At 55.7% G+C, this 26736-nt stretch overlaps 11 protein-coding genes across 11 annotated transcripts; 5 read left to right on the forward strand and 6 right to left on the reverse strand.

Moving 5' to 3' along the window:
* Positions 1-185: 185 nt before the first annotated feature.
* On the reverse strand, positions 186-2452 carry EV422DRAFT_543290 (uncharacterized protein). Its single transcript, XM_053071325.1, has 9 exons — positions 2194-2452; positions 2041-2116; positions 1820-1980; positions 1538-1618; positions 1292-1464; positions 1043-1219; positions 797-961; positions 503-722; positions 186-411 (listed from the first exon to the last, which is right to left on the reverse strand). The coding sequence occupies exons 1-9, from the start codon at positions 2247-2249 to the stop codon at positions 222-224; spliced, it is 1299 nt and encodes a 432-aa protein (XP_052922053.1). The 5' UTR covers positions 2250-2452; the 3' UTR covers positions 186-221.
* Positions 2453-2520: 68 nt separating this feature from the next.
* EV422DRAFT_543294 (uncharacterized protein) lies at positions 2521-3428 on the forward strand. The gene is made up of 3 exons (XM_053071326.1): positions 2521-2604; positions 2688-2840; positions 3034-3428. The coding sequence occupies exons 1-3, from the start codon at positions 2530-2532 to the stop codon at positions 3256-3258; spliced, it is 453 nt and encodes a 150-aa protein (XP_052922054.1). The 5' UTR covers positions 2521-2529; the 3' UTR covers positions 3259-3428.
* A 308-nt stretch (positions 3429-3736) lies between these two features.
* On the forward strand, positions 3737-5243 carry EV422DRAFT_571171 (chromate transporter-domain-containing protein; the record flags this gene model as incomplete). The annotated part of the gene is made up of 2 exons (XM_053072963.1): positions 3737-4739; positions 4825-5243. 2 exons carry the CDS (start codon positions 3737-3739, stop codon positions 5241-5243), a joined length of 1422 nt encoding a protein of 473 aa, XP_052922055.1.
* A 96-nt stretch (positions 5244-5339) lies between these two features.
* Positions 5340-6372, reverse strand: EV422DRAFT_543297 (short-chain dehydrogenase/reductase SDR; the record flags this gene model as incomplete). Its single annotated transcript, XM_053071327.1, has 1 exon — positions 5340-6372. The coding sequence occupies one exon, from the start codon at positions 6367-6369 to the stop codon at positions 5458-5460; it is 912 nt and encodes a 303-aa protein (XP_052922056.1). The 3' UTR covers positions 5340-5457.
* Positions 6373-6927: 555 nt separating this feature from the next.
* Positions 6928-8036, reverse strand: EV422DRAFT_264279 (uncharacterized protein). The gene is made up of 2 exons (XM_053065820.1): positions 7461-8036; positions 6928-7337 (listed from the first exon to the last, which is right to left on the reverse strand). The coding sequence occupies exons 1-2, from the start codon at positions 7787-7789 to the stop codon at positions 7172-7174; spliced, it is 495 nt and encodes a 164-aa protein (XP_052922057.1). The 5' UTR covers positions 7790-8036; the 3' UTR covers positions 6928-7171.
* A 1570-nt stretch (positions 8037-9606) lies between these two features.
* Positions 9607-17165, forward strand: EV422DRAFT_581029 (uncharacterized protein; the record flags this gene model as incomplete). The annotated part of the gene is made up of 24 exons (XM_053073359.1): positions 9607-9890; positions 9949-10103; positions 10159-10298; positions 10434-10611; positions 11468-11529; positions 11596-11740; positions 11771-11788; positions 11837-11864; positions 11920-12079; positions 12244-12305; positions 12336-12702; positions 12743-12837; positions 12996-13131; positions 13182-13264; positions 13303-13584; positions 13842-14642; positions 14665-15003; positions 15062-15087; positions 15144-15385; positions 15589-15795; positions 15967-16145; positions 16203-16390; positions 16437-16525; positions 16608-17165. The coding sequence occupies 24 exons, from the start codon at positions 9607-9609 to the stop codon at positions 17163-17165; spliced, it is 4824 nt and encodes a 1607-aa protein (XP_052922058.1).
* A 354-nt stretch (positions 17166-17519) lies between these two features.
* On the forward strand, positions 17520-18302 carry EV422DRAFT_571176 (uncharacterized protein; the record flags this gene model as incomplete). The annotated part of the gene is made up of 1 exon (XM_053072964.1): positions 17520-18302. The coding sequence occupies one exon, from the start codon at positions 17520-17522 to the stop codon at positions 18300-18302; it is 783 nt and encodes a 260-aa protein (XP_052922059.1).
* On the reverse strand, positions 18231-22352 carry EV422DRAFT_622963 (high-temperature-induced dauer-formation protein-domain-containing protein). Its single transcript, XM_053074196.1, has 14 exons — positions 21885-22352; positions 21370-21644; positions 21035-21299; positions 20827-20948; positions 20664-20760; positions 20479-20589; positions 20316-20408; positions 20148-20238; positions 19907-20073; positions 19582-19831; positions 19058-19500; positions 18722-18955; positions 18564-18636; positions 18231-18492 (listed from the first exon to the last, which is right to left on the reverse strand). Exons 1-14 carry the CDS (start codon positions 22164-22166, stop codon positions 18452-18454), a joined length of 2544 nt encoding a protein of 847 aa, XP_052922060.1. The 5' UTR covers positions 22167-22352; the 3' UTR covers positions 18231-18451.
* EV422DRAFT_264373 (uncharacterized protein) lies at positions 22302-24001 on the forward strand. The gene is made up of 7 exons (XM_053065821.1): positions 22302-22438; positions 22524-22566; positions 22666-22720; positions 22818-22889; positions 22974-23119; positions 23191-23392; positions 23469-24001. The coding sequence occupies exons 1-7, from the start codon at positions 22384-22386 to the stop codon at positions 23781-23783; spliced, it is 888 nt and encodes a 295-aa protein (XP_052922061.1). The 5' UTR covers positions 22302-22383; the 3' UTR covers positions 23784-24001.
* Positions 23933-24238, reverse strand: EV422DRAFT_500544 (uncharacterized protein; the record flags this gene model as incomplete). Its single annotated transcript, XM_053068143.1, has 1 exon — positions 23933-24238. A coding segment is annotated over one exon (306 nt), but the record flags the coding sequence as incomplete, so codon positions are not given.
* Positions 24239-25862, reverse strand: EV422DRAFT_606826 (uncharacterized protein; the record flags this gene model as incomplete). The annotated part of the gene is made up of 5 exons (XM_053073805.1): positions 24239-24296; positions 24360-24558; positions 24625-24794; positions 25289-25566; positions 25629-25862. The coding sequence occupies 5 exons, from the start codon at positions 25860-25862 to the stop codon at positions 24239-24241; spliced, it is 939 nt and encodes a 312-aa protein (XP_052922063.1).
* Between the last annotated feature and the right edge of the window lie 874 nt (positions 25863-26736).

Consider the following 26736-nt stretch of genomic DNA (forward strand, 5'->3'; position numbering starts at 1 on the left):
GACGGGCGATGTACAGTACAGTAGGTTTAGGCGTGGGATTCTCTTGTCGAGGTGGAATATATTTTCCCGTCACGGAATCTGGATTACAGCTTCGTTCTCCTTCTGACGGCTCTTTTTCACGCTACATACGCCTACGCCTGCCCTCTCACCTTCACCACTCCCCCCCCCCCCCCCCCCACCACCACCACCATGGCCCCTTCCTCTCCCCCCTTCGCCCCACACTAAACAAACCTCACAACAACACAAATACTAATCGGCAACGCCTCATCTGTAACCGTGATCTCCTCCCCATTCTCCACCAGCTCGCCCATCTGCTTCGTCAAATTCGGACGCGTGGCTTGCTCGAGGGCGCGCGGGGCGGCCATGTAGAGGGAGGTGGTGGAGGTGCGGAGGGAAGGCTTTTTGAGTTGGCTGAAAATGATATCAATACGTGTGAATCGATGCCCATACCAGGCAGACACAGTGAAAGAGAAAGAAAAGCGAGGAAACGGCCAACACATACAAATCCTTCCTGTCCACCAACCGCTCAATAAACCCTTCAAGCGTCTCCATCTTATTGCAATCAACCTTGACCGTCGCGCCTCCACACACGGGACAATCGTCTTTGCGTTGCAGTTCGAATGTGTAGGTGTAGACGCCTTGATCGCCGACGTACATCATGTAGTTGTTCATGGCGGTCGCGCTGTTGGTGGCGATTTTGAAGGCTTCGGTTGCGCAAGAGGCTGGGTGGGGTAATGGAGGTGCGCAGTTGGCGTAAGATGGGAGTGGGAAAGGGAGGGTAGGTGGGTCAGCTTACCGGCAACGATGGCGTTCGTGGAGGCAATTGCCGGGATGATATTCTTGACGACGCCCTGTGTGAGGGAATAGGAGACGCCGGAGATGTTGAACTCGGTTGCGCGCGCTGTGGCTTTGTCGAGGACCCAGCGGATGTGTTCTGAGTCGTCGCCGTCCAGTTTTGTTTCTGAAAGAGAACAAAAGTTGATGATGGAGTTAGTGGGGCACAGGGCGCGGTGAGAAACACACTCGCACATGCGAAACGCACCTGGAAACACCTTGGGCCATTCAAGCACAGAAGCCCACTCGATGCAGTGTTCCGGCAACCTAGGCGTATTTGCGATCGTGCACATGGGGTATGTGGTGGGTTTGGTTTGCATGTCGAGGGAGCATTCGTAGCAGGCCGTCATGCGCGGGAGAATGATGCGGGATTGCCCTTTGAAACCTTAATTTGGTAATACAATCTTTGTAAGTCGATAGAACGTGCTGAGTGGAGAATGGGGCCTCAACTACCCACCCTCGGTCCCGCCGTCAATGATAGGCTTAAACGTCTCCGGATCATCCTCATCATACATATTTGCAACCGTCGCATTGATCCACCGCCGCGCAACGACGGAATCCAAGCCACAGATAATGATCGTGAACTGGCTGTAATAGTCCTCGTCTTTATCTTGGATCTTGCCAAAGTATCTGGTGAGCATGGGGGGAGTCAGCATACACTTTTGTTCGTTGTTGTGGTGATGGGGTAAAAACTCACGCTTACGGGGTGATCTTAACGCCTGGGACGCGCTTCATTACAAAGGCCGCAGCTACTTCGGCTTTGGGCTTTCCGACGTCTGATGCTCTGTTGTAAACCAAAACGTTAGACGTTGCCTTGCTCCGTGCGAATCGTTTCACCACTCCGACACTTCGCATTGCCTCTCGTTGCTTCGCTCGCAGAGGGCATTCTCACGCGTCTCCCATCCTTCCGCTCCTCTTTCTCGCTAGCTCCTCCATCCCGATACCCACTCTGCCTTCCTCCCTCCGACCCCCTCGCAGTACCCACCGAAACAAAAACTGCCGATTCAAATTCGACACATCAATCGTATCCATATCAATCACATGAATGTCCGTGAACCCCATCAACGCCAGATCCTTCAATAGTTCGCAGCCGAGCCCGCCGGCGCCGATGACGAGAATTTTGAGAGAGTGCAGGAATTCTTTTACCTGTAGAATGCAGTGAGACTTTGCAGGAGTGGGACTGGGGTGTGGGAAAGTGGTACTTACGGTTTCACCGGGCTCAAACCCTTCGTTCGCGAATGGGCCGGTGCGGTCGAGGTAGGTGTAGATGTCGCGCCATCGTCTGCCATCAGACGAGTGGAAGGAATGAGACGGACCCTTCTCTTAGAGATATGAAAGACGGGTTTGTAAGACACTTACTCCTCGGGAACCAGGATGGGTGCGCGGAGATCACTTTGCACGGGCATGTTGGGCATGCGGTGCAGCTTTCTTCTGGCGTCCTTCGGAAGCTATCTACTATATACACCGGCGGCTTCGATGGCTGACGATATGCGCTCGCTGGGGTGGCTTAAGGGTTGTGTGAAGCTGAGGACAGGAGTGGTGGGTGCTGTGGAAACTATTGCGATGCTGCTAGACGGACGTTGAAATTGGACCGAGTGGGGAAACCGACGCAAACTCTCTATGGAGCTCTCTGCCCTCGCGCGTTTGGCCTTCTCGCCGGCTGTTGCCCTCTTTGCCCACCAAGTCTCACTACCAATGTCAGCCACCACAGCAACAAAGTCCGAAGTCCTGAGCGTCTTCCGGGGCATGCTGCGGGAAGTGTCCAAGCAGGTACCACCTTCTTTCCCCACTTTGACGGAATTCCTACCTCCATCCTTCATTACTGGCCCGTTAACACCCTTCCTCATTCTTAGTACACCCGGCGCAACAACAACAAACTATGGCATAACGAAGTGGTGACAAAGTTCCGGGCTGGCGCTGTGGAAAGAGATCCGAGCATTGTGGCAACGAATTTGGGGCATGCGAAGAACGTGTATGCTTTTATGAGGAGTAATAGGTCGCATAGGGTACGTCGAGGGAGAGTGGGCTGTTTTTGATCAGAGGGGCGAGCCATACGGTGGGAAGGGGATTGAGAGACAGCCAGTGGGGAGAGCGGCAAAGCCATCCCTCTGTTTCTCGGGAGGGGAAGAAGAGGAGGGGACAGCTCGCAGAGATTCCAGTACTATACTCAACTGGAATCAACCGCATACCTTCAAATAGGAAATGGTGGAACGCTACTGGCCAACATCCGGCCTGACAGAAGAAGAGAAACTCACACGGACAGCCAACACCGTCGGGCTGTCGCTACCGAAGATGTTTGGGGCTGGAGAGAGCTGGGCGGATTCAGGTGCCGCTGGTGGTGAGGCGGCGAAGGCGGCTGTGGATCCGGAACTGGCCCCAGAGGTTAAGGAAGCGTTGGATATCGTCAAGAATGCGCCGTCGTAGTGGTAGCAACAGCAGACTATATATCGTAGTGGTGTTGCGGACGGAATGCAGCGGCAGAACGTGGAAATAGATAGATTGTTAGGAAATACAGAAGCGGGATCCTTGATTAAAGAAGGCATTTCTTTGTTTTTAAGAAAGAATAGAAAAAATGTAATTAAACAGTTTTTCAGAGCGGCCTCTTGCGCACATATCCTACTACAATACGTGGGGTGGCCGTAGCCTGTGTGCAGAGGCCGTGGGGTTGCAAGGAGAGATGTCTATGTGGAAAAGGGCATGGCAAAACCGGGAAGAAAGAGAGGCGACGCGCCCGAGACTGTATGTACTGTATGTCGGCCATTCCGCACGTTCCGTCTTGCAATCCCTCTTGCATTCCTGCGGTGTTTCTTGCTGCGACAAAGGCGGCGAGGACGACCTTACATACAGTGTCGGCCAGCGCAGCAACCCATACCCTAACGCCATTCGCCAGTCGCTCGCCAGGATGCCCATCCTGCCCGCCGCCCTCGGCATCCCCACGACCCCCACCTCCCCCCAAAACCAAACCGAAACCACCCCGCTCCTCCCCGCCTCCTCCCTCCCCGCCCCCCGCTCGCTCACCTCCCGCCTCTGGGAAGTAACCCACGACTTCCTCCCCCTCGCCTTCATCACCTTCGGCGGCCCCCCCGCACACATCGCCATCCTGCACGACCTCTTTGTCGCGAAAAAGAGATGGCTTACGGAAGCAATGTTTGCGGAACTCCTCGGGATCAGCTCCGCGCTGCCCGGGCCGGCGAGCACGCAGCTTGCGTATACGGTTGCGATGATTCGGGATGGGATTATCCCGGCGATACTCGCATTTTTGATATGGAGTGTGCCGGGGGGGATCGTGATGGGGACGCTGGGCGCGGTTGTGGGGAGCTGGAGTGATGAGGATGGAGGAAGTGGGTTGCCGCTGTGGGTGAAATACGCAGAGAATGGATTGGCGTCGACTGCGGTGGCGTTGGTGGCGCTTGCTGCGTACAATCTGGCGAACAAACTCTGTGGGGATCATGTTACGAAGATTATATGCGTTGTTGCTGCTGGGGTGACGATCAACTTTACTACTGTGCCTTGGGTTATCCCGGCGTTGATGGTTGCGGGAGGTCTGGTTTCGTACGCCGCGCATCTGCATGGACAATATACCCGGCGACACGTCCATATCACCGACTCCACATCCGTCGCCATCCCAGCAGAAGAAGAGCCCGAGATCTCCTTCTCCCTCAGCTGGAAAGGCGGCATCGCAGTCCTGCTAGTCTGGCTATCGCTCTTCCTCGGCGCCATCCTGCTCCGCTCTCTGGTCGAAACGCGCTCGTGGCAGGTCCTGGGCACCTTCTACTATGTCGGGTCGATCATCTTTGGAGGAGGGCCGGTGGTGATCCCGCTGCTTTACAACTATATCGTGACGCCTGGGTGGGCGAGCAGTAGCGATTTTTTGCTGGGGTTGGCTATCATTAATGCAATGCCAGGTGAGTGTTTCCCTCATGCTGCATCCCACACCTTTCCTCATCGCTTGCTGAAACCTAATTCAAACCCCCCCAATGAATCCCCCAGGCCCCAACTTCAACTTCGCCGCCTATTGCGGCGCCCTCATCCTCCGCCCCTACGGCCTCCCCCTCTCCATCCTCGGCGCCCTCCTCGCCTGGCTCGGCATCTTCCTCCCCGGCCTGCTAATCAAAACCGGCGTCCTACCCCTTTGGCGCACGTACCGCGGCTTCCCCACCGCCCAAATCTTCTTTAGAGGCGCCAACGCCGCGGCTGTTGGGTTGGTTTTCACTGCGACCTATTTGTTGTGGGAAAAGGCGATCGCGGTCGGGAGTGAAGGTGCGGGATTGGGGGGGTACCCGGTTTATGTTGCTTGGGTGGGGTTGGTTTTTGTTGGGGTTGGGTTTTTGAAGGTGCCGGCGCCGGTGATGATTGCGGTGGGAGCCGTGGTGGGACTTGTGCCGTATTGGGCTGGGTGGGATTTGTGAGTAGTTTTCCTCAGAACTGGATTTTGCTCGATGAACTCTGACATGATTTGTGTATACATGTATAATATACAGGCAGATGTGAATTTTTACATAGATACACCAATACTTCACTCTCTTCTCTCTCTGATGGAGCGCCAATTGGAACACTGCGTTCGAACTCCGGCGGACATCCCGGATCTCGTGCAGAACATACGCCGCCATCTCACACCGCACCTCAAAACCCAAAAACACTCATCCCCCCATCCACCAACAAAACCTGGCCCGTAACATACGCACTCGCATCACTCGCCAAAAACACCGCCGGCCCCACAAGCTCCGCCACCTCCCCAATCCTCCCCATCGGCGTGCGTTCCAACACACTCCCCAAATACTTCTCATCCCCCAACACACCCTCCGTCAACGGCGTGCGGAAATACCACGGCCCGATCGCATTCACTCTGATATTAAAGGGCGCCCATTCCAATGAGAGGATACGCGTCATGTGGTCCAGCGCGGCTTTGGATGCGCCGTAGACCACTCCCGTGCGTAATGCCACCGACCCGGCGACGGAGGAGATGTTGATGATACGACCGGAGACATTGTGGTGTTTCATGTGGGCTGCGACGGATTGGGAGAGGGTGAATGCGGATTTGAGGTTGGTGGACATGATGGTGTCCCATTCATCTGATGTTACGTCGAGGGCTTTGTTCCGGATGTTGGTGCCCGCGTTGTTGATTAGGATGTCGATGTGGCGGCCTGGGGGGAGTTGGGAGACGATAGAGTCTACGATCTGGTGTGCGGCGTCCTTCTGGGAGAGGTCAGCGGTGACGGGGTAACATTGCCGGCCCAATTTGCGGATTTCATCGGCGACGGCGTCCAAGTCGGCGGAGGTCCGGGCGATGATGGCCACGTCGGCGCCGGCTTCGGCGAGGCCGATGGCGAGGGCTTTGCCGATTCCGCGGCCGGCGCCGGTGACGAGGGCGGTTTTCTTGGAGAGGGAGAAGGAGGGGAGGTAGGTGGGCATGATGTTTGGGGTTGGGGTTGGGGGATGTCGAAAGTGCAAAGATGGGCAGAGAGGATTGACTGCGAAAACCTGTTGGGAAAAGTGGGCCGCGTGTGGTCGCCCCCAAACACCCAATGGACACATACAGACCTGCATACAGACGGTCAGGAAGGTGCTTTCTCTCACCGCAAACCATCCCATTGCCTTATCATCTATGCTCGATTTGATGCACTCCATACGGTAATAGATGGGTATCCCAATGAGTTCATGGATATGTCACAAATGTCTGCTCCCTCGCTTCCGTTATCGCCCCCAAGCCCACTTGGTCCCTTGCTCGTTCGCTCACCCTACCGACTCCCTATCCCGCAAAGACCCCTTCTTCTTCACACTCCCCCGTCCACTATCCCGACTCGGCTGATTCCCACTAGCGGCCTGGGCATTAGAAGCTTCGACAGCGGCGAGCCCACGCAGTTTCCGAGTAGATGCAGTGAGGTCGGTAGCTGCGTTGGACGGGGAGTAGAGGGTAACCTGCCGAATGATATGGATATTATAGTTGGTCCACGCGCAAAACACCGCCGTCCCTGTAAACAAAGGGTTCGACATCAGACCAGAAGATCGCCCCAATCGCATCACACTCGTTATAGAATGCACAACTTACACATAGTAGCAATCCCATCCCCAAGCACCGAGTACGGACCCGCCGTATACGCCCCAACCCCGATCGTAACCGGGATAAACACCGCGGCGATGCAGCTTGCTTGTTTGCGGATTGTGTCCAAAACCTTGACAGGGGAAACAGCCGCACCATCCCCAGTCCCCTCCTCCACCGCGGCCGCCAACGATCGTTTGATCGTCGTCACCAGCCGCAGAACCATGATGGAGGTCACCATGATGTACAGTGGGGTGTACATGGCGGAGACGGTGAAGAGCCAGCTGCGGATGTCGTCTAGGTCGGTGGTGGGGTCACCGTGGACGCGGCGGATGGCGAAGAGTGTGGTTGTGCCGAGGAAGCCGCCGAAACAGGTTGTGAACAAAAGAATGTTGGAGGTTTTAATGAGCGTGTGCCAGCGGATGTCGTATCGCATGCAGGATTGGATTGCTGCGAGGAGGCCCTGGGTGCGTGGAATGGAGTGAGTTGGAGGAGTGAAGCGAAGCGGAGCCTTGGGACGTTGACGGGCAGCAGGCTCGCTCGCCCTGAAACCGCGACCGCTCGCTTGGTTCAGCCACTCACTCACCTTACCTGAAGCGAAAACAGTAACAAGAACGACCCAAAGATAAAGAACCCGTCCGGTATCCGCAGACCCCTATCACACGTCCCCGCACTCTCCCCGCCTTCATTCCCATCCGTCGTCGCCGCGCAACCATACCCAGTATGAAACGACAGCGCATACACAATCAACATACACGTGTGCGCGAGCGTTTGGAGATAATTCCTGGGTGCGCCTTCTGCTCGTAGGCCGAGGTGGTGCCGGCCGACATGGGCGAGGCTGAGGAGGCCGAGGAGGTTTGCAAGGGTGTAGCAGGTGAAGCTGGTGATTATCGAGGCGGTCAGTGGTGGTGGCATTGCCTTTGAATGGAATGCGAGTGGGGGGTGCTGGAGGGAGGCCGGGTGCAGGGAGGGAGGGAAGGGGCATGGATGGATGGGCCGCTATTGTTTGGGGTAGGCGGTATGGCTTTGTTGATATGTATGCAAGGAGAAAAAGCCAGGGCAAGCAACGGGACACCTTCTGGCCAGCAACGATGAACGCGTGTGTCACATCGCACGGGGCGCCGAATGAAATACTTTGTGAATTTGCATATATTGCCATGTGCCGGTGGGAACACAGGCGCCGCGTTGGTGCAACTCATGCCGGCATTCGCAATACGGTAGTGTGGACGGGCACTTGGACGGATGCATCATTCAACCTGGTCTCCCAGACTGCGTGCTGCCTCCATGTGTACTTTTGCATGACATCACGATGTCCGCGCCTTGCATTTGTCCCTGGTTACGTCCAAATCTCGTTCATTTCCCAAGACCTAACCCCCTCTCCTATTCGAAGACTTCATAAGACAGTCCTTCTCCGAATCATCCCAGTCGTACATTCGTAGGAGTGCATTCTAAAAGGCCCAAGACAAGAAATTTGGATCTACGGATCTAATGATACTTTTCCCAACTGAAAAATTCGTGGTATAAGAAGGAAGCAGACCGACAACTCCGGTTCGTTTAGTCCGTATGCAAGGGTTTTTGCCGATGCGGACAACCGAAGGACCTTGAAGTGCAGATGGATGTGGTTTCATGCAGGGGCAGGGCGAAGTGCAGATGGATGTGTGTTTCATACGGGGCGAGAGCGAAGAGACGAAGGTCGCCTCCCCACTCATCCACCCACCCGCGCCTCTCCGAACGCCAGATCACTTCCCCACTCTCGACCATCGGTGTCAGAAAGCCAACCAGCGATCGCAATATTGTTGCTCGACAAGATAATGCAGTGGTCCACGCAAATACTGCAATTGGCTGCTTCCCCTTCCGACCCTCACCCTCCATTTTTGACAACTTTTGACAGTCCGCTCATGGAAATGTTCATCACGTCATCAGCGGTGTTTACGCTGGGCTGAGTGAAAACGAGCCGTGAGGCGCCTCGGGGAACGTGTTGGGCCAGCGTTGACTTGATAAAAGCAGCGATGTGCCCATCATTTTCGGCGAGAATCCTCACGTCCCGTTTTCATCTACCGTTGTCGTTGACGCTTGTGCGCATCGTTCATCGCTGCGGTACTCCTCGTCGCTGTTCCTGGTCCGGCCAACTGTCGACGGATTCCACGCCTCCCCCACCACAGCCTGGAGGATCAGCTCGGGTTAGGATCAACTCGGGAAGACATCTACCGCCGCTCGGAGGGTCCAAGCAACAACTGCGATGTTGGCCCGCGACGGGAAACTTACTGAATCATTGCGACAGACGAGCTCATCGCAAGGCAGTTCCGGGAGGAACTTGCGCGGAACTCAGTCAAAGGCGCAAAAGAACGGTATCCATGGCTCTCAAGCCCGGAGCGACAGAAGGCCGCCGTTTCCACACCAAGGCAACCCGTCGTCTGGCCGATGGATGGCAACATGCGCAACACCAGTACATTGCCTGTTCCTTCGCCGCATGTGAGGACGATGCAGACGGGGAAGCATCAGAAAAGAAACACATCTGACAATGACTTATCAATGGCCTGGACCGTGCCTACACACTTCCACGCTGTCCATCTTCACCGCTATCCGCCACTTCCAAGCGTGCAGATTAACCCACGGCGTCCGTCGTCCGCGGCATCGACTCGGTCGGTCGGAAGCCGAAGCATCCCACTCCACGAACAAAGTGGCTTCCCCTGCCCCCCCTACCCGTTACCCGGCTGCGCTCTTCACTACGCATGTCCGGAAAGGGCCTCAACAACGCAATTCATACCTTCATCGGTCTTTCGCACGCTTCTCCAAACGACTACTACCTGGCCGTCGTCACCAAAGATGATACGTACTTCGATCAACAGCCAGGGGCATATGACTGCAGAGGATCCAGCTCCGTTCTTCGACACACTCTTCAACAGGCCGGCGTCGTCTTGCAACATGTCGATACCGGTCTCCACGGCGCCTTACAAGCCGATTATCCGAACGATCACTTGTTCATTGACTTCGGTAAAAGTGTAGGACCCATTCGGTTTGTGAAAGGGACTGCAGCGGAAATTCCGGGAATGTTTTTGATGCGATGGTTATAGACTTTTTGTTTTCGATGGCACCACGCTCTCGGCCTTTCGCAAGCTAACGACAAATGCCTGGTGGTGTCGTCACCGAGACGCAGTTCGACTTCTCCCGGTCCCTCTTCCGCTTCTGACATGGACAAATCAAGTCACCGACCATCGCATGAGAAATTGTTGGTTCTCTTATGCTTGTCTTTGCTGTCTCGCCGTACTTCGACCGACCAGCAGTCAAGGCGGCTTGGCTCTATCGATCTCAAAAACTCCACCAAGAGGGACATGACGATCAGGCCAACATGGGCACGGCGAGCGTCGGCGACTCGGCGACGGCGACCCCAAGAAAGCAAGCTGCACGACCCGCACAGCCACAGGTCCCTCGACCTCGGCACACAGGGGGATCAAGGAATGCGCCGCCCCTGTACAACTCATGAAAACTACCATACACAAACGCGCTGTGGCTCCCGGTAACGACTTGCTTCCCCACCTCAGCAGCATCCCTTGCCTAGGAGATGTCCTGGGTCACAGCAGAGCTCAACGGAATCGCAAAGGCTGTTGCTACGACCGAGCGATTTCCGGCGATGGGTCGCACCGACAAAACCGGCTCCTCTTCGCTCCTCGTCGCCGAAGGGCATGACTCCCTCGCCGCCTACCTCTTCTTTCCTTCGCAGGAACAAGGACAAGGCCGTGAGCGACAAGCCAATCGCCAGACTTCCTAGACGACTCCCCTATGGACATACAAGTCGTGCCGGTCTTTTAACACCGCGCGGACGGGATCCGCCTGGAGGACCGAAAGGCCCTGAGCTGTCGGAAGGCTGATTTCGCATGTCTGCCTGAGCTGCGTTCCACCGGCTGCAAGTAAGCCCATATGCCCAGCACACTTAGCAGACAACAAGCATCCGTTTGGTGAGTTTTTCTCTACCGTGGTGCCAGTGCCGGCGGTCCATGATGAAGGCCACTAATCTTCCAATCCGCTATCCTCATCACCCCATCCAGCCATGGATCTGCAGTCATGTAATGTGTGGTGCGAGGATTGTAGGCAGTCTGTGTACGCCGGCTTGCTCCGACCCCTGCGGAGACGACTTGTCGTTTGAGCGAGCATCCAAGCCGGACTTGCTGTTGCAGGCCGGAACGAAAGTGTTCTTCGAGATCACCTCGGAAGACGGCACTCAGATCCGATTCCCCGCTAGACCCGAACGTGAACCTAGAAGCTATCAAGGAAGACGAGAAGGCGCCTGACGCCTCGACGTACCAGTCGATGATCGGGTCGCTGATGTATTACCTCATGATCGGAAAACGGCCAGATATCGCTTTCGCAGTGTCTCGGCGATAGCCCTTTCAGGCAGTAGGGCTCCTCCCATTGACGCCAGCCTATACACGTCAAATGTCCTCCTGGAACTTTCTTGAACCTTGAGACGAACTTCAACGGACAATACCGGCTGGCGATAGGGCGGAAATGTCTCACCTGCGACACGACCATCAAGCCACACATCTCGCAGCCAGTTGAATTCCTTTACACATACTGTATAACTTCTTTATATAGCGACGTTTTACCGCCGAGTGCGCCGGCTTTTGCAAAGACGAGGATGGACATTAAATCTCCAAGTGAGTCAGTCAATGAATATTTCCACCCGCACTACCGCACTAATGACCGAATCGTGTTGCAACTAGTACATGGCAATCTACAAGGATTGCACCCTGAGAGTGCTTCAAGAAGACATGCGGGCGTTGAGTTTTGCCTGCGAGTGGTTGCCTTGTGGCGTCCGTTTTTGGCACATCACGGTGGGCATATTTGATGGTCCCTTAATATTTTTATGTAAGTATGTGAACACCTTGTCGCTAGAAGCTCCACACACTAAGCAAGGTACGTTTTCAGAAATCTTCATGGGAGATGGATCTAGCATGGATCTAGCATGGATGGACCTTGAACCTCCAGGTGAGTGAGTCAATCAATTATTTCCAGCCGCACTAATGACTGAATCGTGTTGCAACTAGTACTCAGCGATCTACAAGGATTGCACCCGGAGAGTGCTTAGAGAAGATTTGCGGGCGATGCGTGTGCCGCGTCGACCCCGAGCGGATAGACGCCCACACCGCAATCCACTCCCCAAGGCTGTCAGATGCTTCCGCCCCTTGGGGAACCGGAACCCCCTCGGTACCGGCAACAACCGCTGTCCAATCAAGTCCCCTCACGATAGCGGCACGAACTTGGTGCCGCAGCTTAGTTCCGCAAGCTGCTGTTCGCAGAACCATGTCGGCGCCGCCATCCATCATCCATCAAGCAACTGCTATCCACTGCCGACTCGCTGTCCCTCGTAGGACACCCTACTACACTCACCAGCACGCCCAATAGGATCACTACTTTTTATACCGACGCTGGGGTGCGTAAAGAGTCTCACGTCCCGTCGTAGTCTGACAAGGAAGTGGGACCAAGCTGGAAGGTCGCTGCTTCTAGAATCTGTTCCTCCTCAGGCGAAGGTCGCCTATAAGGAAAGAAAGCTACGACGCATGATAATCGCGTTGATAGACCGCACGGGCATCAAGGTTTACCGTAAGCTGCGCGCCCTTCCGCCATTGGAAGAACTCGACGCTATCCTCGGAGACGAGCCACTCCGCGCAGAAAACGAGGCACTCTGCGCAAGAGAGGAGGCAAGCCGCGCAAGAGAGGAAGCGCTCCATGCCGAAGTCCGCAAGCTGCAACAGTTGGTTGCCAAGTGGCAGTTGCCGTCCGTGGAGCTCCACTGTTCGAACGCCCTGAGCTCGCGTATAAGATTGGCAGTATGTTCGCGTTCGGCACCATCTCCCCGCCGCGACACAGCAACGCAAAATCCCAACGGCGCACGACTTTATCGGGTCCGCGAAACGTCGCCGTCATCGACGGAGAGGAGGACAGGAGAAGCGTGTTCGGCGGAAGTACGCAGCGAACGTATTCGCGATGTTCCTCTCCAATCGCCACAACAGCTAGCCATGTGTCCGTGTCGCATGCCGTTCAAGCCGACTTTGAGGCTACCAAGGCCCTACATGCGGAGATGAAGGAGATACAATCCGAAATGAGCGATTTTGACGAACAGAGTGGTCGGAATCGCAGCACGATGTGATCTCACCGCCAAGCTGAACGATTCGGAGTTGCAGCGAGAGGCTGAAGACCTAGAAGCTGCCACCACTGTCATCTCAAATCTAGCTCGCTTCAAGGTGCCTTTCGGGTTGGTCAGCGTAGCGTGCCTGGGACGATCCGAACTTTCCGTGTCCACATACAGTGCGACTCGCTGCGTTTCGCAGGACGACATGAACCCGTACATCGGAAAGACAAGACCAAATCTCCTCGGCCGACACCGGTGTGGTGGGTGGCGTCGTCGACAACTTCTTGGACCCCCTCAGCCCAAAGCGAGATCTAATGCAAATGCCATCTCAGCGCAAGCCCGCCGCCCCTGCCCGAACATCACTTGTTGTCGAGCTTGCGACGGCTGTCGGGGAGCAGCGCGGCCCTGCCATAATCATCGCTAGAGTGCCAGCGGATGTGTGGCGCCTCGTGTCCGTATATGCGCCGCGCGCTGCAGAGCAAATGTCGAAGGTATCGAAGGACCTCCGATGGGCAACATGTTCACTACTATTCCAAAGAGCTACTATGACGCCGGTCCGCCACGCACTGAACAAAGAAACGTCCGTCGAAGTCAGGCATCTGACCCTTCATGGAGCCGAGCAAAGACTTCAGCTATGAGAAACACACGACCCTTTGGAAGTCTATCCCATATTTCAAGAATCTTTCGACAATGACAATAGACGGAATCGTCGGCCCATCTATCGTTGAGGACTTTTTTTTTTTGGCTCTGTGGAGCCCAAACTTACAGATTCACCATGACACCGATGGAACGACCAACATGGGTTAATTGAAGCCGGAGACAAATAAAGTCGGGCAGGATGTCCTCGCTACCACCGCCTACGCAATCGGAGAGTATCTGCATCAAGTCGATCAAGGCTGCACAAACAAGCGATCAAGGGGATGCACGGTCGAACCACATCAATCATCGCAATCAGTTCCTCCAACATGACATCCACCAGACCAGCCATTCTTGCACCGACTGCCGCCGCCCGACCGTGGCCGTTTCCGATTTGCCTGTCTCGATGCGGCAGAACGGCTTGTACTCGAAAGCCGCGTCGGCAATATCGGCAGCGCTTTGGGGTCGCGAGCTCAATCACATTTCTGGAGCATATTACGCCGATTACGGTCCCACCACCGCCCCCCCTTTTACAACAAGCCCGCACAGGATCGTCACGTATCCTGTCCTCACCTGGGGTTCCGTCATGAGTTTCACCTCCCATTTCGGGTGTTACGGACACTGCCACCGACACCATGACGACTACAACCACTCGGGCACAACGTGCATCCTCCGGTGCTGCCAAGAAGGCTTCGGTCCCGGCACCGAACCCTCAGCATCATCCGGCTCCTACCGCACAGCAGCAGCCAGCACAAACCCAGCAGCAACAACGCCCTCCCAAGACCAGAACGGACCGGTAGCGACCAGATTGGCTTCGACGGCACGCACAACATCACCTCGTCAGAGGGAGAAGAAAGCGACCACGCTGTGTGGGGGAACGAGACGGCCTGCTCTCGCTCAGTATCTAGTTCGGCGACATAATTTGGCAATCACAAACTCGAACATCATTGCGGCTTCAACTCGCTGGCTCTCGGACGATTGGGCACCAGGGGATTCGGGCCCGTTTATGCCGCCACCTGGTCAGGCAGCAGGACAGCAGGACAGGAAATGGGTTGGCTGCGCTAGAGCTAGAGGCCGACTGGCTCGCGCATGTGATCACCACCGACGCAGATTTCCAGTATGAAGCCGACGATATCATTTCGATCCCAACCAGCCAAGCATCCCTGAGGAAAGAACCCGACTCAAAAAGCTGTCCGACCATGATAACTACCCTGATCTCCCGAGCAAATCCCTCGTCGCTGAAGTCTGCACGAGCATCACATATGTCCATGGAAAAATCGTACAAGTCGAACGGCTTCTGGGGTTTCTTCTTGTCCGCGGAGGCCTGCTCTTTTAGTCTCGAACGCGCAAACCAACGGCAAGAGTGAAGTCGCAGCCAGAAGCCCCTCATCATGTCCGAGCGGCTTCAACTTGGCGAACAGATTGTTCGTAGCATCCGTTCCAAAGAGTGAGTAGCGATGCTAGCAAAACGACTCCGGCACCACCGCCTCACGCACCGACGAGAAAGAGCAACAGCGCTCCTCGCCACACCACGCGCCGCCGCGCCAATGACAAGCGAGCACGAGCGATGCGGGGGAAAGGGGGCGCCGGCGGTGGCGGTGAAGGAGGCGGTGGCGGCGAGTAATGTGGGGGCCGAATACAAACATTTGCAAGCGGTTCAATTTCCTTCTTTACAAGAGCACCATCTCGAGCGAGCAGCAATCCACGGATTGAACCGCATGGGCTATCATGCGACCAATGCGAAGGTATGGAGACTAGTTCTTCTCATCTTTTACGCTGCCAGAGTAGACGGCTGATCGGCGTTTTCTTTTTGCTGTGGAAATAAGGTTGTGCCGAACAATGTGACCCACTAATCTTCCTTCACGTCACCATCATTGGCCGTACGCGCGCAACGTGCAACCTCAGCACGGGAATGCTATGAGGCCACCCCCGATGCCCGGATATCAAGGAAGGAACCCGCGGAACCAAGGAATGCCTTTGGCATTTCCATGCCTCCGGGGGTCCCGCAAACGGCCCCCACGTCCATGCGGTCCCCTCAAGACCGATGTTTCGCATGCCGCAATACGACACCCCCGACTTCTCGAACATGTATGCCTTCCAACGGTACCCGCAACAAGGGTATATGGTATCGTTCGACTTGAAAGACCGGCAACCGGTGGGTCTTCTGCCGACCGAGACTGGCACAGAGGTCGTTCGACGCACCGCGCCAGAGTTTGTGGAGCTTCTTGCAAATCAATCGCAGGGGCACCTCTCTCCGGAAGCTGGACCACATCTTAGGATTCAAACTCATTGATGTCGGACCCAACACTTCATCTACTGCAAAAAGCTGCGTCCGATCATGACAAGGAAAAGAAGTTCCTTGCCCATACGAAAGGAAGATGGACGAGTCGCAAAGGAAGATGGACGAGATGAAGAGGAAAATGGACGAGATGGAGAGGACTATGGGCGAGAAGCAGAGGAATATGGAGACGACATCGAGCTGCTCAGGAGTGGCGGCCTTCTTCGGTCTCAAGTTGGATGAAAGCTCTGACTACACGGCATGTCCTCCAAACTCAACTACAGTCTACCGATGACATTGCCGGACACTGGATACGCCTATCGCAAACGGGCTCGAATCCCATTGTTGGGGACATGGCCGTCGGTCAATCAGTGGGGTGCTGCGACAGTCCACAGGGCTACCCGGATGAGCAAAGCCGCCGGCGAGTGCAGGTCGCCATCGTGCATATCGATTCTCGTCCATGTTGCCGAATGTAGGGTCGGCAAGAAGATGCTGAGGAGTTCTTGGATTTATCATAGACGGGTTACATGAGGAACTGGTGTCGTTACAGAAAGAAGACGGGAGTGGGGATGCGAAGAGTCCAGATTCGGACGGGAGTTGGGTTGAGGTGGGAAAGACGGGGAAGAACCTCGTCACGCAGAACGCAAGTCATAGAAGACACAAATTCAGCGCGGCCATGTGCCAGGCAGCGCTGGCGCAAGAAGCGTTTCGTCGGATTCCGCCAACGCACGCAAGAACTCGAAACTCGCATGAAGACGCAGCAAAGCCACAAAAAACGGACCTCGTGTCTTGCGATGTGTGGTGCGAGGACTGCGGCAATACGCCTACGACAGATCTACGTCAATCTGCAAGCTAAACGCCGTGCGCGCCGATTTCGAGGCCATCAAGGCGTTCCCTGCCACAACGGGCGAGATCCGTTAGCGTTAGAGACTGGACGCTCGGCATGCCACACAGCCCACCGACTACGGCACTCTTTGAGTTGTTCGCCCTGCGCTTTCGCGAGACGATGGAGGTCAATGTCCTCCCGCGAAGTGGTGCGAAGCCGAGGGGAAACTCGTCGAACAATGTTGCAAAGGGCGAACGCGCCTCGCTACATCGACGGCCGAAGAGAAGCGAAAGATGGCCGAAGTACTAGGACAACGGTCTCTGCGGTCGGTGCCAGCTACCTCCATGGTCATGGTTATAGCAGGACACCCGACGGGCCCAATTACTGGACTACGCCCGGCGACATTGGAGCGGACAGTTAACATAGAAACCAGACTTTGTTTTGACATTTGTAAAACCTGACAATAGAGTGTACACAAAACGGACTTTGGGACTGGACGGCATGCTTGTAACATAAATCCTTTTTCCTTTTTGGTGTGAGGGTGATGTGAGGGGGGGTCGTTGCTCGTCCGTCCGAGTCGAGCGGAGTTGGACGGGGACGCCGGGCGGCGCGGTTGAGAAGCCGTCATTCGTGCCGTCTCCTCGTCGTCCCTTTCCATCCCTCTTCCACCGTTCCTCATCGCAGACCATCCTCGTCCGCTCGCACGTCCGCCAACCCACCCCCGTCCATACAGTACATCTCTCTCTCGTCTATCCGACCACACCCGCGCAACAAAATGTCCCAACCCCGCACCCCAACCCCGCTCTCCTCGACCCCACCCCGCACCTCCTCCATCCCTCACACCTCCGGCCGCTCCCCCGCCCGCCCAATCCCCTCCCCCATCTCCTCCACCCAACCCCACCCCGCCCAATCCTTCACATCCCAAACCCTCTCCTACCTCTCCTCCTCCCCCCCCATCTTCGCATCAACCGCCAACGCCGCAATCCACACATTCAACGCGCTGAACCCATTCCCCGCCCTCAGCGGTGGCGGGGGAATGGCGAGGGATCATGCCGCCGGGAGCGCGGTCCCATCCCCGACCGGGAGCATTTCCCCGGGGGGTAGCATGATCATCACGCCGTTGAGCAGCACGACCAGCCCCATCGCCACGCCGACGTCATCAACAGCAACAGCAAGTGCGACGGCAACACATACCGAATTCCTCCACCACATCAAACCCACGCTCCACCCGCTGGCCCTCTCCACGCACGCCTCGTACGCCAGTGCGTTGACCCACCCGCTCCAAGGCACCGCCGAGATGCTCGGCAAATGCGTCAAGACGTGGGTGGAGAAGGGGGACACGGCGGTGGATCGCACGCGGATGGCATTGGAGAGGGTGAGGGCGTCCGTGGAGGAGTTGGAGAAGAGGGCGGGGCGGACGTGTGGGGTTTTGAAGAGTGTGACGGTGGATACGATGGCGGGGGTGGAGAGGGGGGTGGGGATCGGCGTGGGGATTAGGAGTCCGGTGAGGAGTGCGGGGGGGTCGGCGAGGGGGTCGACGACGGTGGGTAGGGGATGATAGTTTTGGATAGCAAGTTTTGGGGGCAGGGTGGAAGCGGAATTCATTCATTCAACAGCGATGCAGAACCACCAACAAAAAGAGGCAGATGTACACAAAAGGAAGGGAGCCGCCTGTACGAGCCCCTCTGGAGCGATATATACACATCCCTACGGATGTATCCTCACAGTAAAAAGCCGGATATGCGTCCCTAGAGTTCGGTGAAAAAAGCGCATCAGCAATGCGTGGGAATCGACGGACAGGACAGACGCAGAGACTTACCAGTCCATATCGGCGGACACAGCTTCGCCGCCTCCCCAGCGCCCATCGCATTGCTCTTCATATACACGCATCCCTAAAGGGGACGAAATACAAGAATGTCAGAATCCACATCTCGGAACCTCCCCACAACGACCGAACATATAAAAACAAACACGTACCCAAAACCACCCAACAAACCAAACCCTCACCCCAACGCCCCCGACAAACCTCCTCACAAAGATCGGATGCGGCACCGGCAACACGCCCACCAACGTCCCGCTATTCAAATACTCGAGCACTTTCCGGTCGTCGTTGATCCCCTGCTCGACGCAGAGCTGCTCGATGGTGGGGGCGAGGGATGAGAGGAGGGTTAGGAGCGTGTGCAGGGGGAGGTGGGCGTGCCAGTAGGCGAACTAAACATCACCCAAGTGAGAAATGACAGTTAGTTTGGCGGTGGGGGAGAGGATGGCGGAGGGGGAGGGGGGGGGGGGGGGGGGGGGAATCGATGGACGTACCCATTCCTGCGTCGGCACGAATTTCCCGCGTTCATCCACCATAGCCTTCCCGTCTGCTTTCGCGCCGTCTACCCTGTCCCCATCATTCTTCCCACCCTCCTCCGAATCCACGTGCGCGGGTAACTTCCCCTTCCCCTTCTCCGACAACCCCTCCTGCGGGGGTATCACCTCCCCCACATCCTCAGAATGATCCACCTCGCTCTCCCGTCTTGACGTCGGCAGCGACGTCTCCCCCGGTGGTGTCGTGTCTCCATTCGTGTTACTCGTAGCAGCAGTGGGTGTGGTGGTGGTCGAGGGAGTTGAGATCCCAGCCTGCTGTAATTTCTGAGCCCTCAACGCACGGATCCGTTGCAGTTCCGCGTTGGCGTGCTCGAAAGTGAGGTCGTGGAGGGCGTAGAATTTCTGTTTGTAGCGGACCAAGGCGTACAATAGTGGTGTGTTTCCTAGAACATGAAATCGTCGTTAGCATGATGCAGACCCTCCATTGTGGAATAAACATAATGACAACGTATTTGTGTACCCACCAGTAACCTGATACTGCACAAGATTATTAAACACCTCCAACACATAAAACACATTCTTATGGTTATACTCATTCGCGAGCATGAACGCCGGGCTCGCAAACGCCGAGTACAATGACAACAACTTGTTGGCGGTCGTCACTGATAGCGTTTTGACGTAAGGGGAGACGTTGGCGAGGGCAGTGAGGAGGGGTTCGTGTAGGGGGATGGAGGTGGGGGGGCGCGTGGTGGAGGTGCAGAGGGTGTGGACGGCCTGGGGTTGGGTAGAATGGATGGGGTGAGATGGAGATGTAGCAGTGGTTTGATGAGTTGGGATAGTGGGACTTACCAAGAACAAGAAATCAGCCCAAGTCCCCGTCGTGAAATTCGGCACCGCTTTCGCGGCAGCCCCGACCGCGGCATGGTCGAAGGGCCCGTTGAGCTGCACGCTGAAGTTGCGGTCTTGGGAGAGCATGTGGAGGAGGAAGCTGCACATGCGGAGGAAGCCTACTTGTGCTGTTAGGTGGGGAAGGGAAGATGCTGTGAGTGATGGTGTGGTGGGGGAGGCGGTGGGGTGGAGGATACGTTACATGGGTCGTTCCGGGCCTCAACAGCAAGGTAGAGTATAGAAGCGAGCACGATCAGAATCTTATCCGTTTCCATCGCCTGATGTTGGAATTTCTGTACGCCGAGGGGGCAACCACACCACAACTTGAGCATGCGATGACTCCCATCTCGAATGAAGATGCCGTACGTACCGGATTGCTCTCCATCAACTTCCAAAACAGCATCAGCACCTCGGCCTGCAGGTTCACGCGTTTCGTCGAGCCGGGGAGGTATGTGTTTGCCGACTGCCACATACAATCCCATATCACCTATTAGTGACCACCCATTACGGGATGCATCTGCCACGGGACATACCTCCAAAGGATTCTTCAAAATCCGGCAAAACCCCGTCATAATCAACAAAAAGTCCTGCGGGCGGTGTAATTTGCCCGCATAGAACGCAAAGTCGTTGCGGAGGGCGTCTCTCTGCAAAAAGTGAATCACGTTGGACACACACGTACGTACGGCCCATTTCATAGTCATAGTAGAGGGGCACATACCTTGGGTCCACCATCCCCACTGGCGGGGTTAAACGCTGCCGCGCTACTCCCGCTCGCGAAGGATGTCCGTCTATCCGGTTCCGCGGGTGTGTTCCGGCTATAAATTCGAGGTATCAGTAAACCATGCTTTCCTCCGAGCTTCCGAAGGCGAACTCATCTTTACCTAGAACCGACATCGGGCGTTGACGGCGCCGAATCCTGAATCGGTGACCGAGCGTCGAGTAAAGCTACCAGAGTTTGGAGGCAAAGCATGACGAACTGTTCTTGGACGTTTGCAAAGATAAGCTGTGAACAGGATAAGTACCAAACGTGCACTCCACATTAGCGAAAGACCGGGGACATTACATCAGCCGCTCAAACCCCAAACATACATGATTGTAAGGCAGCATCCCCCACCCAACCGGATCATAATTCACACTCGTATTCAACAACGAGCACAGCAACGACAGGGTGGCTTTCTTCTCCAACCCGGTAACGATCGCGTTAGACCACCGGCTTTGTGTTGTTGTCAGTTTAGCGGTGGGTATGTAGATGGTGCGCGAGAGGAGGGTGAGGAGGAGACGGAGGGTTTCGGTTCGGTGGGTGATTTCGGTGCGGGTGGTAGCGGGGGAAACGGAGGCGCCTACGCCTTGTTCCCTGGGGAAGTGGGGAGACCGGTGAGTCGGTTGTATGTTGCGATGGAGGACGAAACGTCCGAGACTCGTACCAGATGATGTATTGCACGCCATGCCCCGTCTGCGGGTCCGTCCCCTCCGGCAACGTGAACCCTCTGAAAAACAACAACTGCACGACTGCCCTGCACAGCTTTGGCGCAAGGAGATCATCCCCGCTCCAGAACAGCTTGTCCTCAAAGTCGGATTCGGCTTCAAAGATGTATGGTAACAGCCGCGTCAGGATCCGGATGCAGTTTAGGATCTCTTTTGCGTCGTCTTTTGTGGGGGGTGTTGTTAGGGAGAGGAAGGTGGAGATTCGGTCTAGGATCTGCAATAAGTCGATGGGTGAACGATATCCTTCGACAACGCAAATACAACGCGGATGAAGCGTCGTCAACCCATCAATCCATCAACCACCATTACCAACGCGACAAGGACGTTGGACCGGTGTGTGCTCCGCCCTCCTAGGCCCCGCCGCACTCAAGCATGCCCTGCACCTGCCCTCCCCATCCACCCATTCTCCACCGCAAACCTCCCATCCCTTGTCACCGCTCCCGCCGTAACCCACCTTCTCGATCAGCGTCACCAAATTCCCACCGGCCACATCCCTAACCCTCCTGATATCCTTCGGGGCGAAAAGATTAAAGACATCCTCGGCCGTGTCGGGGAGGGTGTAGAAGTTGTGCCAGAATTCTTGGGAGGTTGGAGGGATGTTCTGGAGGAAAGGACAAAGATTAGGGGAGATCTCGGTGAGGAAGGGGCGAGAGGAGAGAAGAGAAGAGGGTACTTGTTGTTCGTAGAGCTGGAAGACGTTCTTGCGGAAGGCTAGTTTTGACTCTGTTGCGCCCATTGTGAGTAGCTTCCCGTGTGCCTGTCGCTTGTATAGTGACGTTTGAAGCGGCAGGGAACAGAACGAGGGGAAAGAGCAAGAGGGAGGCCGCCGTTGTCTGTCTGTCTGTCTGTCTGGGTGTCGCCCATCGGACGCGTCTCTCCGCCCTCTCTCTCTGGCTCCAGCACCTCCCTCAACTCCCCCCTGACTCCCAGCCATATGATATGCATCTGCAACAATGGAGCTATCAACCATAGGCCTCCAGTGCTCCGCTCAACTCTGCAACAGGCTAGGTAACACACTCCCCCCCCCCCTCCCCTCCCCTCCCCTCTCTGACCTCTTCCTAACACACACCCTCCTGCAATCTTCGTATTCTAGACTTCCTTCCGTTCAAATGTAGCGCTTGTCTGTTCGTCTTCTGGTACGTATGGGCGCGAGGGTTACGACTTTCTCCGCTCTTGCTTGGTGGGGAGACGCATGTCGGGTGGTTTGTAACCCAGCGAGTGTTTTTTTTTGGCAGTCTGGAGCATAGGACGCCCTCGTCGCATGCATGCGCCAAATGGACCGAGAAGGACGTATGTGCTGCGTTTATTCATGAATGAAGGGAAGATCCAGGGGACCTGGAGCGGAATCTCATCAGCCCCCTCGCTCCCGCCCGCAAAGGCGTAACAGAAACACCTCCCCGTCTGCCCTCTCTGCTCAAACATCCTGTCCTCCACCCCCGGTGTATCCGACACCGATATCGTAAGAACAGCCAACTCATCCCATTTTTGGCTTCACGCCCTCCGTGCTTTTTTGCTTATTTCCCGATGTTTATCTATCGAACAGTTGAACGCCCACCAATCATCAAAATGCACCACGCACATCACACCCACGAAACCGTCCGAGAAGATCACATGTGGGATGCATGGATGTGGGAAGAGGGAGTTGTGGGGGGTCAAATGTCGGAAATGCAGCCATGCTTTTTGTTTACAGTATGCATTCCCACCCCCCCCCGTTTTGCTATCACTGTGAAGCTGACTTTTTGTTGTTGTATCGTGTGCAGACATAGACACCCCTCCGCACACGCATGCACAGTCCTCGCCCGCGAACTGACCGTGAAGAAGGAAAAGGACGACGCGTTGGCGGGCGTGACGGGGACGAAGCGGACGGGGGGGACGAAAGTAGGGGGGGCGTCGGATGCATCGGGCAAGAAAACGAAATTGAGCCCGGCTGTCGAGTTGATGAGGCTCAAGATGCACGCCAAGGTGAATCGTCCTCATTCTCAAACGCAGGCGACATCCCCCACAACTGACCACTAAAGCTGTGACAAAACCCGCACAGGGCGACGCATCCATCCCCGTCCCATCCCGCACATACCTGTCGATCACATCCACAACCGAGCCCGCCCTCTCCACCCCGACACCCATGTTCTTTCATAAAGACTGGACGGTTGGGCGGTGTGTGGATTATATCGCCAGCGCACTCAAGATTACCAACGTCAACAATACCGGGAATAGAGAGAGTTTGCTTGCGCTCTATGACGCGGAGGGGCGGAGGCTGGGGATGGGGGAGAGTGTGGGGACGGTGGGAAGTGGGAGGGGGGTGAGGTTGGAGAGGGGGGTGATGGAGAGTGTTGATGTCGAGACAACACCGTGAGAGAATCACTCCATCGAATGTACTGTACGTGAAGTGTGAGCGAAACTTTGTGTACAAGTTGCCATCATCGGCGACGCCTCAGGCAGAGGTACAATGATGTGGATGGCAGATAACCACCACGGAAAATAGTATGGGGTGAAAATTCTAGACTACCGGTTACGGGAGAATGCGTCTGGTCTGTGGCCATTGCCAAGCACCACCGAGCGCACAATCAAGAGAAAATTCTTGGTGCTTAGGACGTCCCGATTGTGCACTTTCATCCGTAGTCGTTGTGGTCGTCTTCCAGGAATCTCAAATGGCGTCCAGTCTTGGTTGATACATTCGGGGTTGGGGCAACCCACCAATCCATGGACGTATTCCATTCTTCCCTTTCTAGCTTGCCATGGTCGAGATGACAGCCGCTGTCGGATGTTTTTCTTCACACGGCCGTGGCAGTCGGGGCACACGGACGAAGTTCAATACTCATCCAGCAAGTAGGATGGAATGCTGTTTCTCGCAAAGAGTGTGCAAAATCTGTTCCATGATGAGTTAGCATAATGGAATACATAGTAGATACCACCAATCATGGTCACTCACCCCTTGATCTTCGATGACTCCTGAAAGCGCATCGTTTTCCCAGCATCGCTCCAATCACCCAAGATGACCAAAAAATTCTTTCCATACTGGCGTCGCATGTTCTTAATGAGCTTGCTCTCAGACTTTTGCCGCAGTGAGAACGCCTTGAACCTGCGAGCGACTTGAATCTCATCCTGGTAAAACTCATCCAGGGCGGGATCTGGGATATGGATGGATGTCAGCCCATGTATTACTAAATTTGAAGACAGCGCATAATACATCATACCTGCATGTATGTGATCCACAATGAGCGCTGAGAACGCCTCCATCTTCATGCTCTTGTGCGACGGAATATGTGATTCCATCTCAGCGACGCCGGCATTGATCTTTCGCTCTGTCATGTCTCTTTGAAAGAACCGAGACTTTGTCTCTACCGCCCGTTGATTGGATGTGTATCTGGTACGGGGTGGCGTTTTGTGAGAATGTGGCAACGGATGGTGGGGACGGTAAGGGGGGGGATGGTGGGGACGGGGACAAGGACAGGGTTGGCCTCAATACCGTCATGCAGGTCATCAACATGGGCCACGCGACGAGCGATATGATGCGCGACGGCGACGAGCAAACCAACCGCGGGCGCTCCCTCATCGGCGGCGTTCCCATCGACGGCTCCGTGCTTGTCCAACTCTATCAACGAACTCCTCGCCCAGATCCGCGACGGTGGCAACCGCTACAACATGATTAGCGCCACCGAGGCCCTCGTTGCCAACATGGCTGCGGAAGCCGTCAACGCCGTCTGGACCAACTTCGTTGCCCGTGTCCGCAAACAGGGGAACCACCCCTTCCAAATCAACGTCCGCAAACACCTCCGCAGCGTTGGGGCGGGGCGGGGGGGGGGGGGGGAGGGGGGGGGGGGGGGGACAGCAGGGCAGTAGTAATCAACTGAAACGTACCGAAATGGGCGCTCCTTCTCCATGTCTCGACAGAACAGGAGGTCACGCTTGCCCGGATCAATGCAGACGATGTTTGGAGCCTCCCTTAATTCGTCAATGTGGTGCTCAAAATACTGCTGCTTGACTTCTTCCTGCATTTGGGCCTTGCTGCGCTTCCGGGCCCGATACGCGAACTTGAGCCCTGGCTTCTTGAAGTGGATGGTAACGGAATACCCGTCGGTGCTAATTGACCCATCGAACTTGAGACCAAGCTTCTTTCGATGTTTGAAGACCTTGTCCTATAACCCGTCGTTCAGCAGGGCAATCGAAATAAGCGCAGAAGGGTACAGACTTAACTTACATTCACATTGAGAAACTGCCCCCACAGCTCCCGCTTGCGTTCATCGGTGAACTTCCCCATGCAAGATTGGCTCAAGCTCAGAATATGATTGCCTAAGATCATCGTGTCGATCCTAACAGATGACTGGATTCGAGATTTGCGCAGCGGGATAGCCGAAAACAGCCGCATTCTACGGCGCTCATAAAGGCGTGAGAGCTCACAATAGGCACCTGTGATGAGGCAGGTGCGGACCATGATTAGACAAAAGAGGAAGCCGCGCGGGGGGGGGGGGGGGGGGGGGGGGAGGGGGAGGGGGGGGGCCGGCTGGAAAAAAACTAACTCACCTAAATATGGCATTGCATTCACCGCAAGGCTGTATGCAAGTGGTTCATCCTGGGGAGGAAACAGAGCCCATAACTCATTGAGGAGAGTCTGCTCAGGTCGTGTGAGGCGGTCAAACTCCTCTTCAGTTGGGTACTCTTCAAATGTTGCAAACTTTATGAATTGACGGACACGCCGGTAATACTGTTGGCGCTGCGCTCGGCTGACTCCGGCTCTCTGAAGATGCAGTACGACTTCTTTCAAGCCAATCCTTTCATTGACGTAGCGCAGAAGCATTTGCAGAAAATGCTCTTGTACGTTAACTTTCAGGTTGGTGAAGATGACATCAAAGAACCCTCCACGGAACAGGGTTTTCCCAAGGTCCAGCCGCAGTAAAGCCCCAGCGACTGGAGAACACACACTCCTCCGGGCCTCCTAACCTTGCAGCTCCTGCAACGGAAGAGGCCACCCCCCTGGTTCCCGACTCCGTTAAATCCAACACAACCCTCCTAGCCGCCGCCCATGTCGAAAACTCCGAAATTAACCCACGCGCCATGCTTGCGCTGGGTCCTGCCGAACCCTTCAACTACCCCGTTACCATCATGGTATCATCCAGCCGCGCCCCGATACCTACCTCAGCCATGATCGACAATGGTGCCCTGTCCTGCTTCATCGACAGAGACTTTGCCCGCAAACACCGCATCGCCCTAGTCCCGCATCAGCGTCCACTGACAATCGAACTCGTTGACGGTCAACCCAGCTCTGCTGGGCCAATCACCCATCACACCCAACCAGTAGGCATGTGGGT

This window comes from Fimicolochytrium jonesii (assembly GCF_025526975.1).
Source record: "Fimicolochytrium jonesii strain JEL569 chromosome Unknown EV422scaffold_31, whole genome shotgun sequence".
NCBI lineage: Eukaryota > Fungi > Chytridiomycota > Chytridiomycetes > Spizellomycetales > Powellomycetaceae > Fimicolochytrium > Fimicolochytrium jonesii.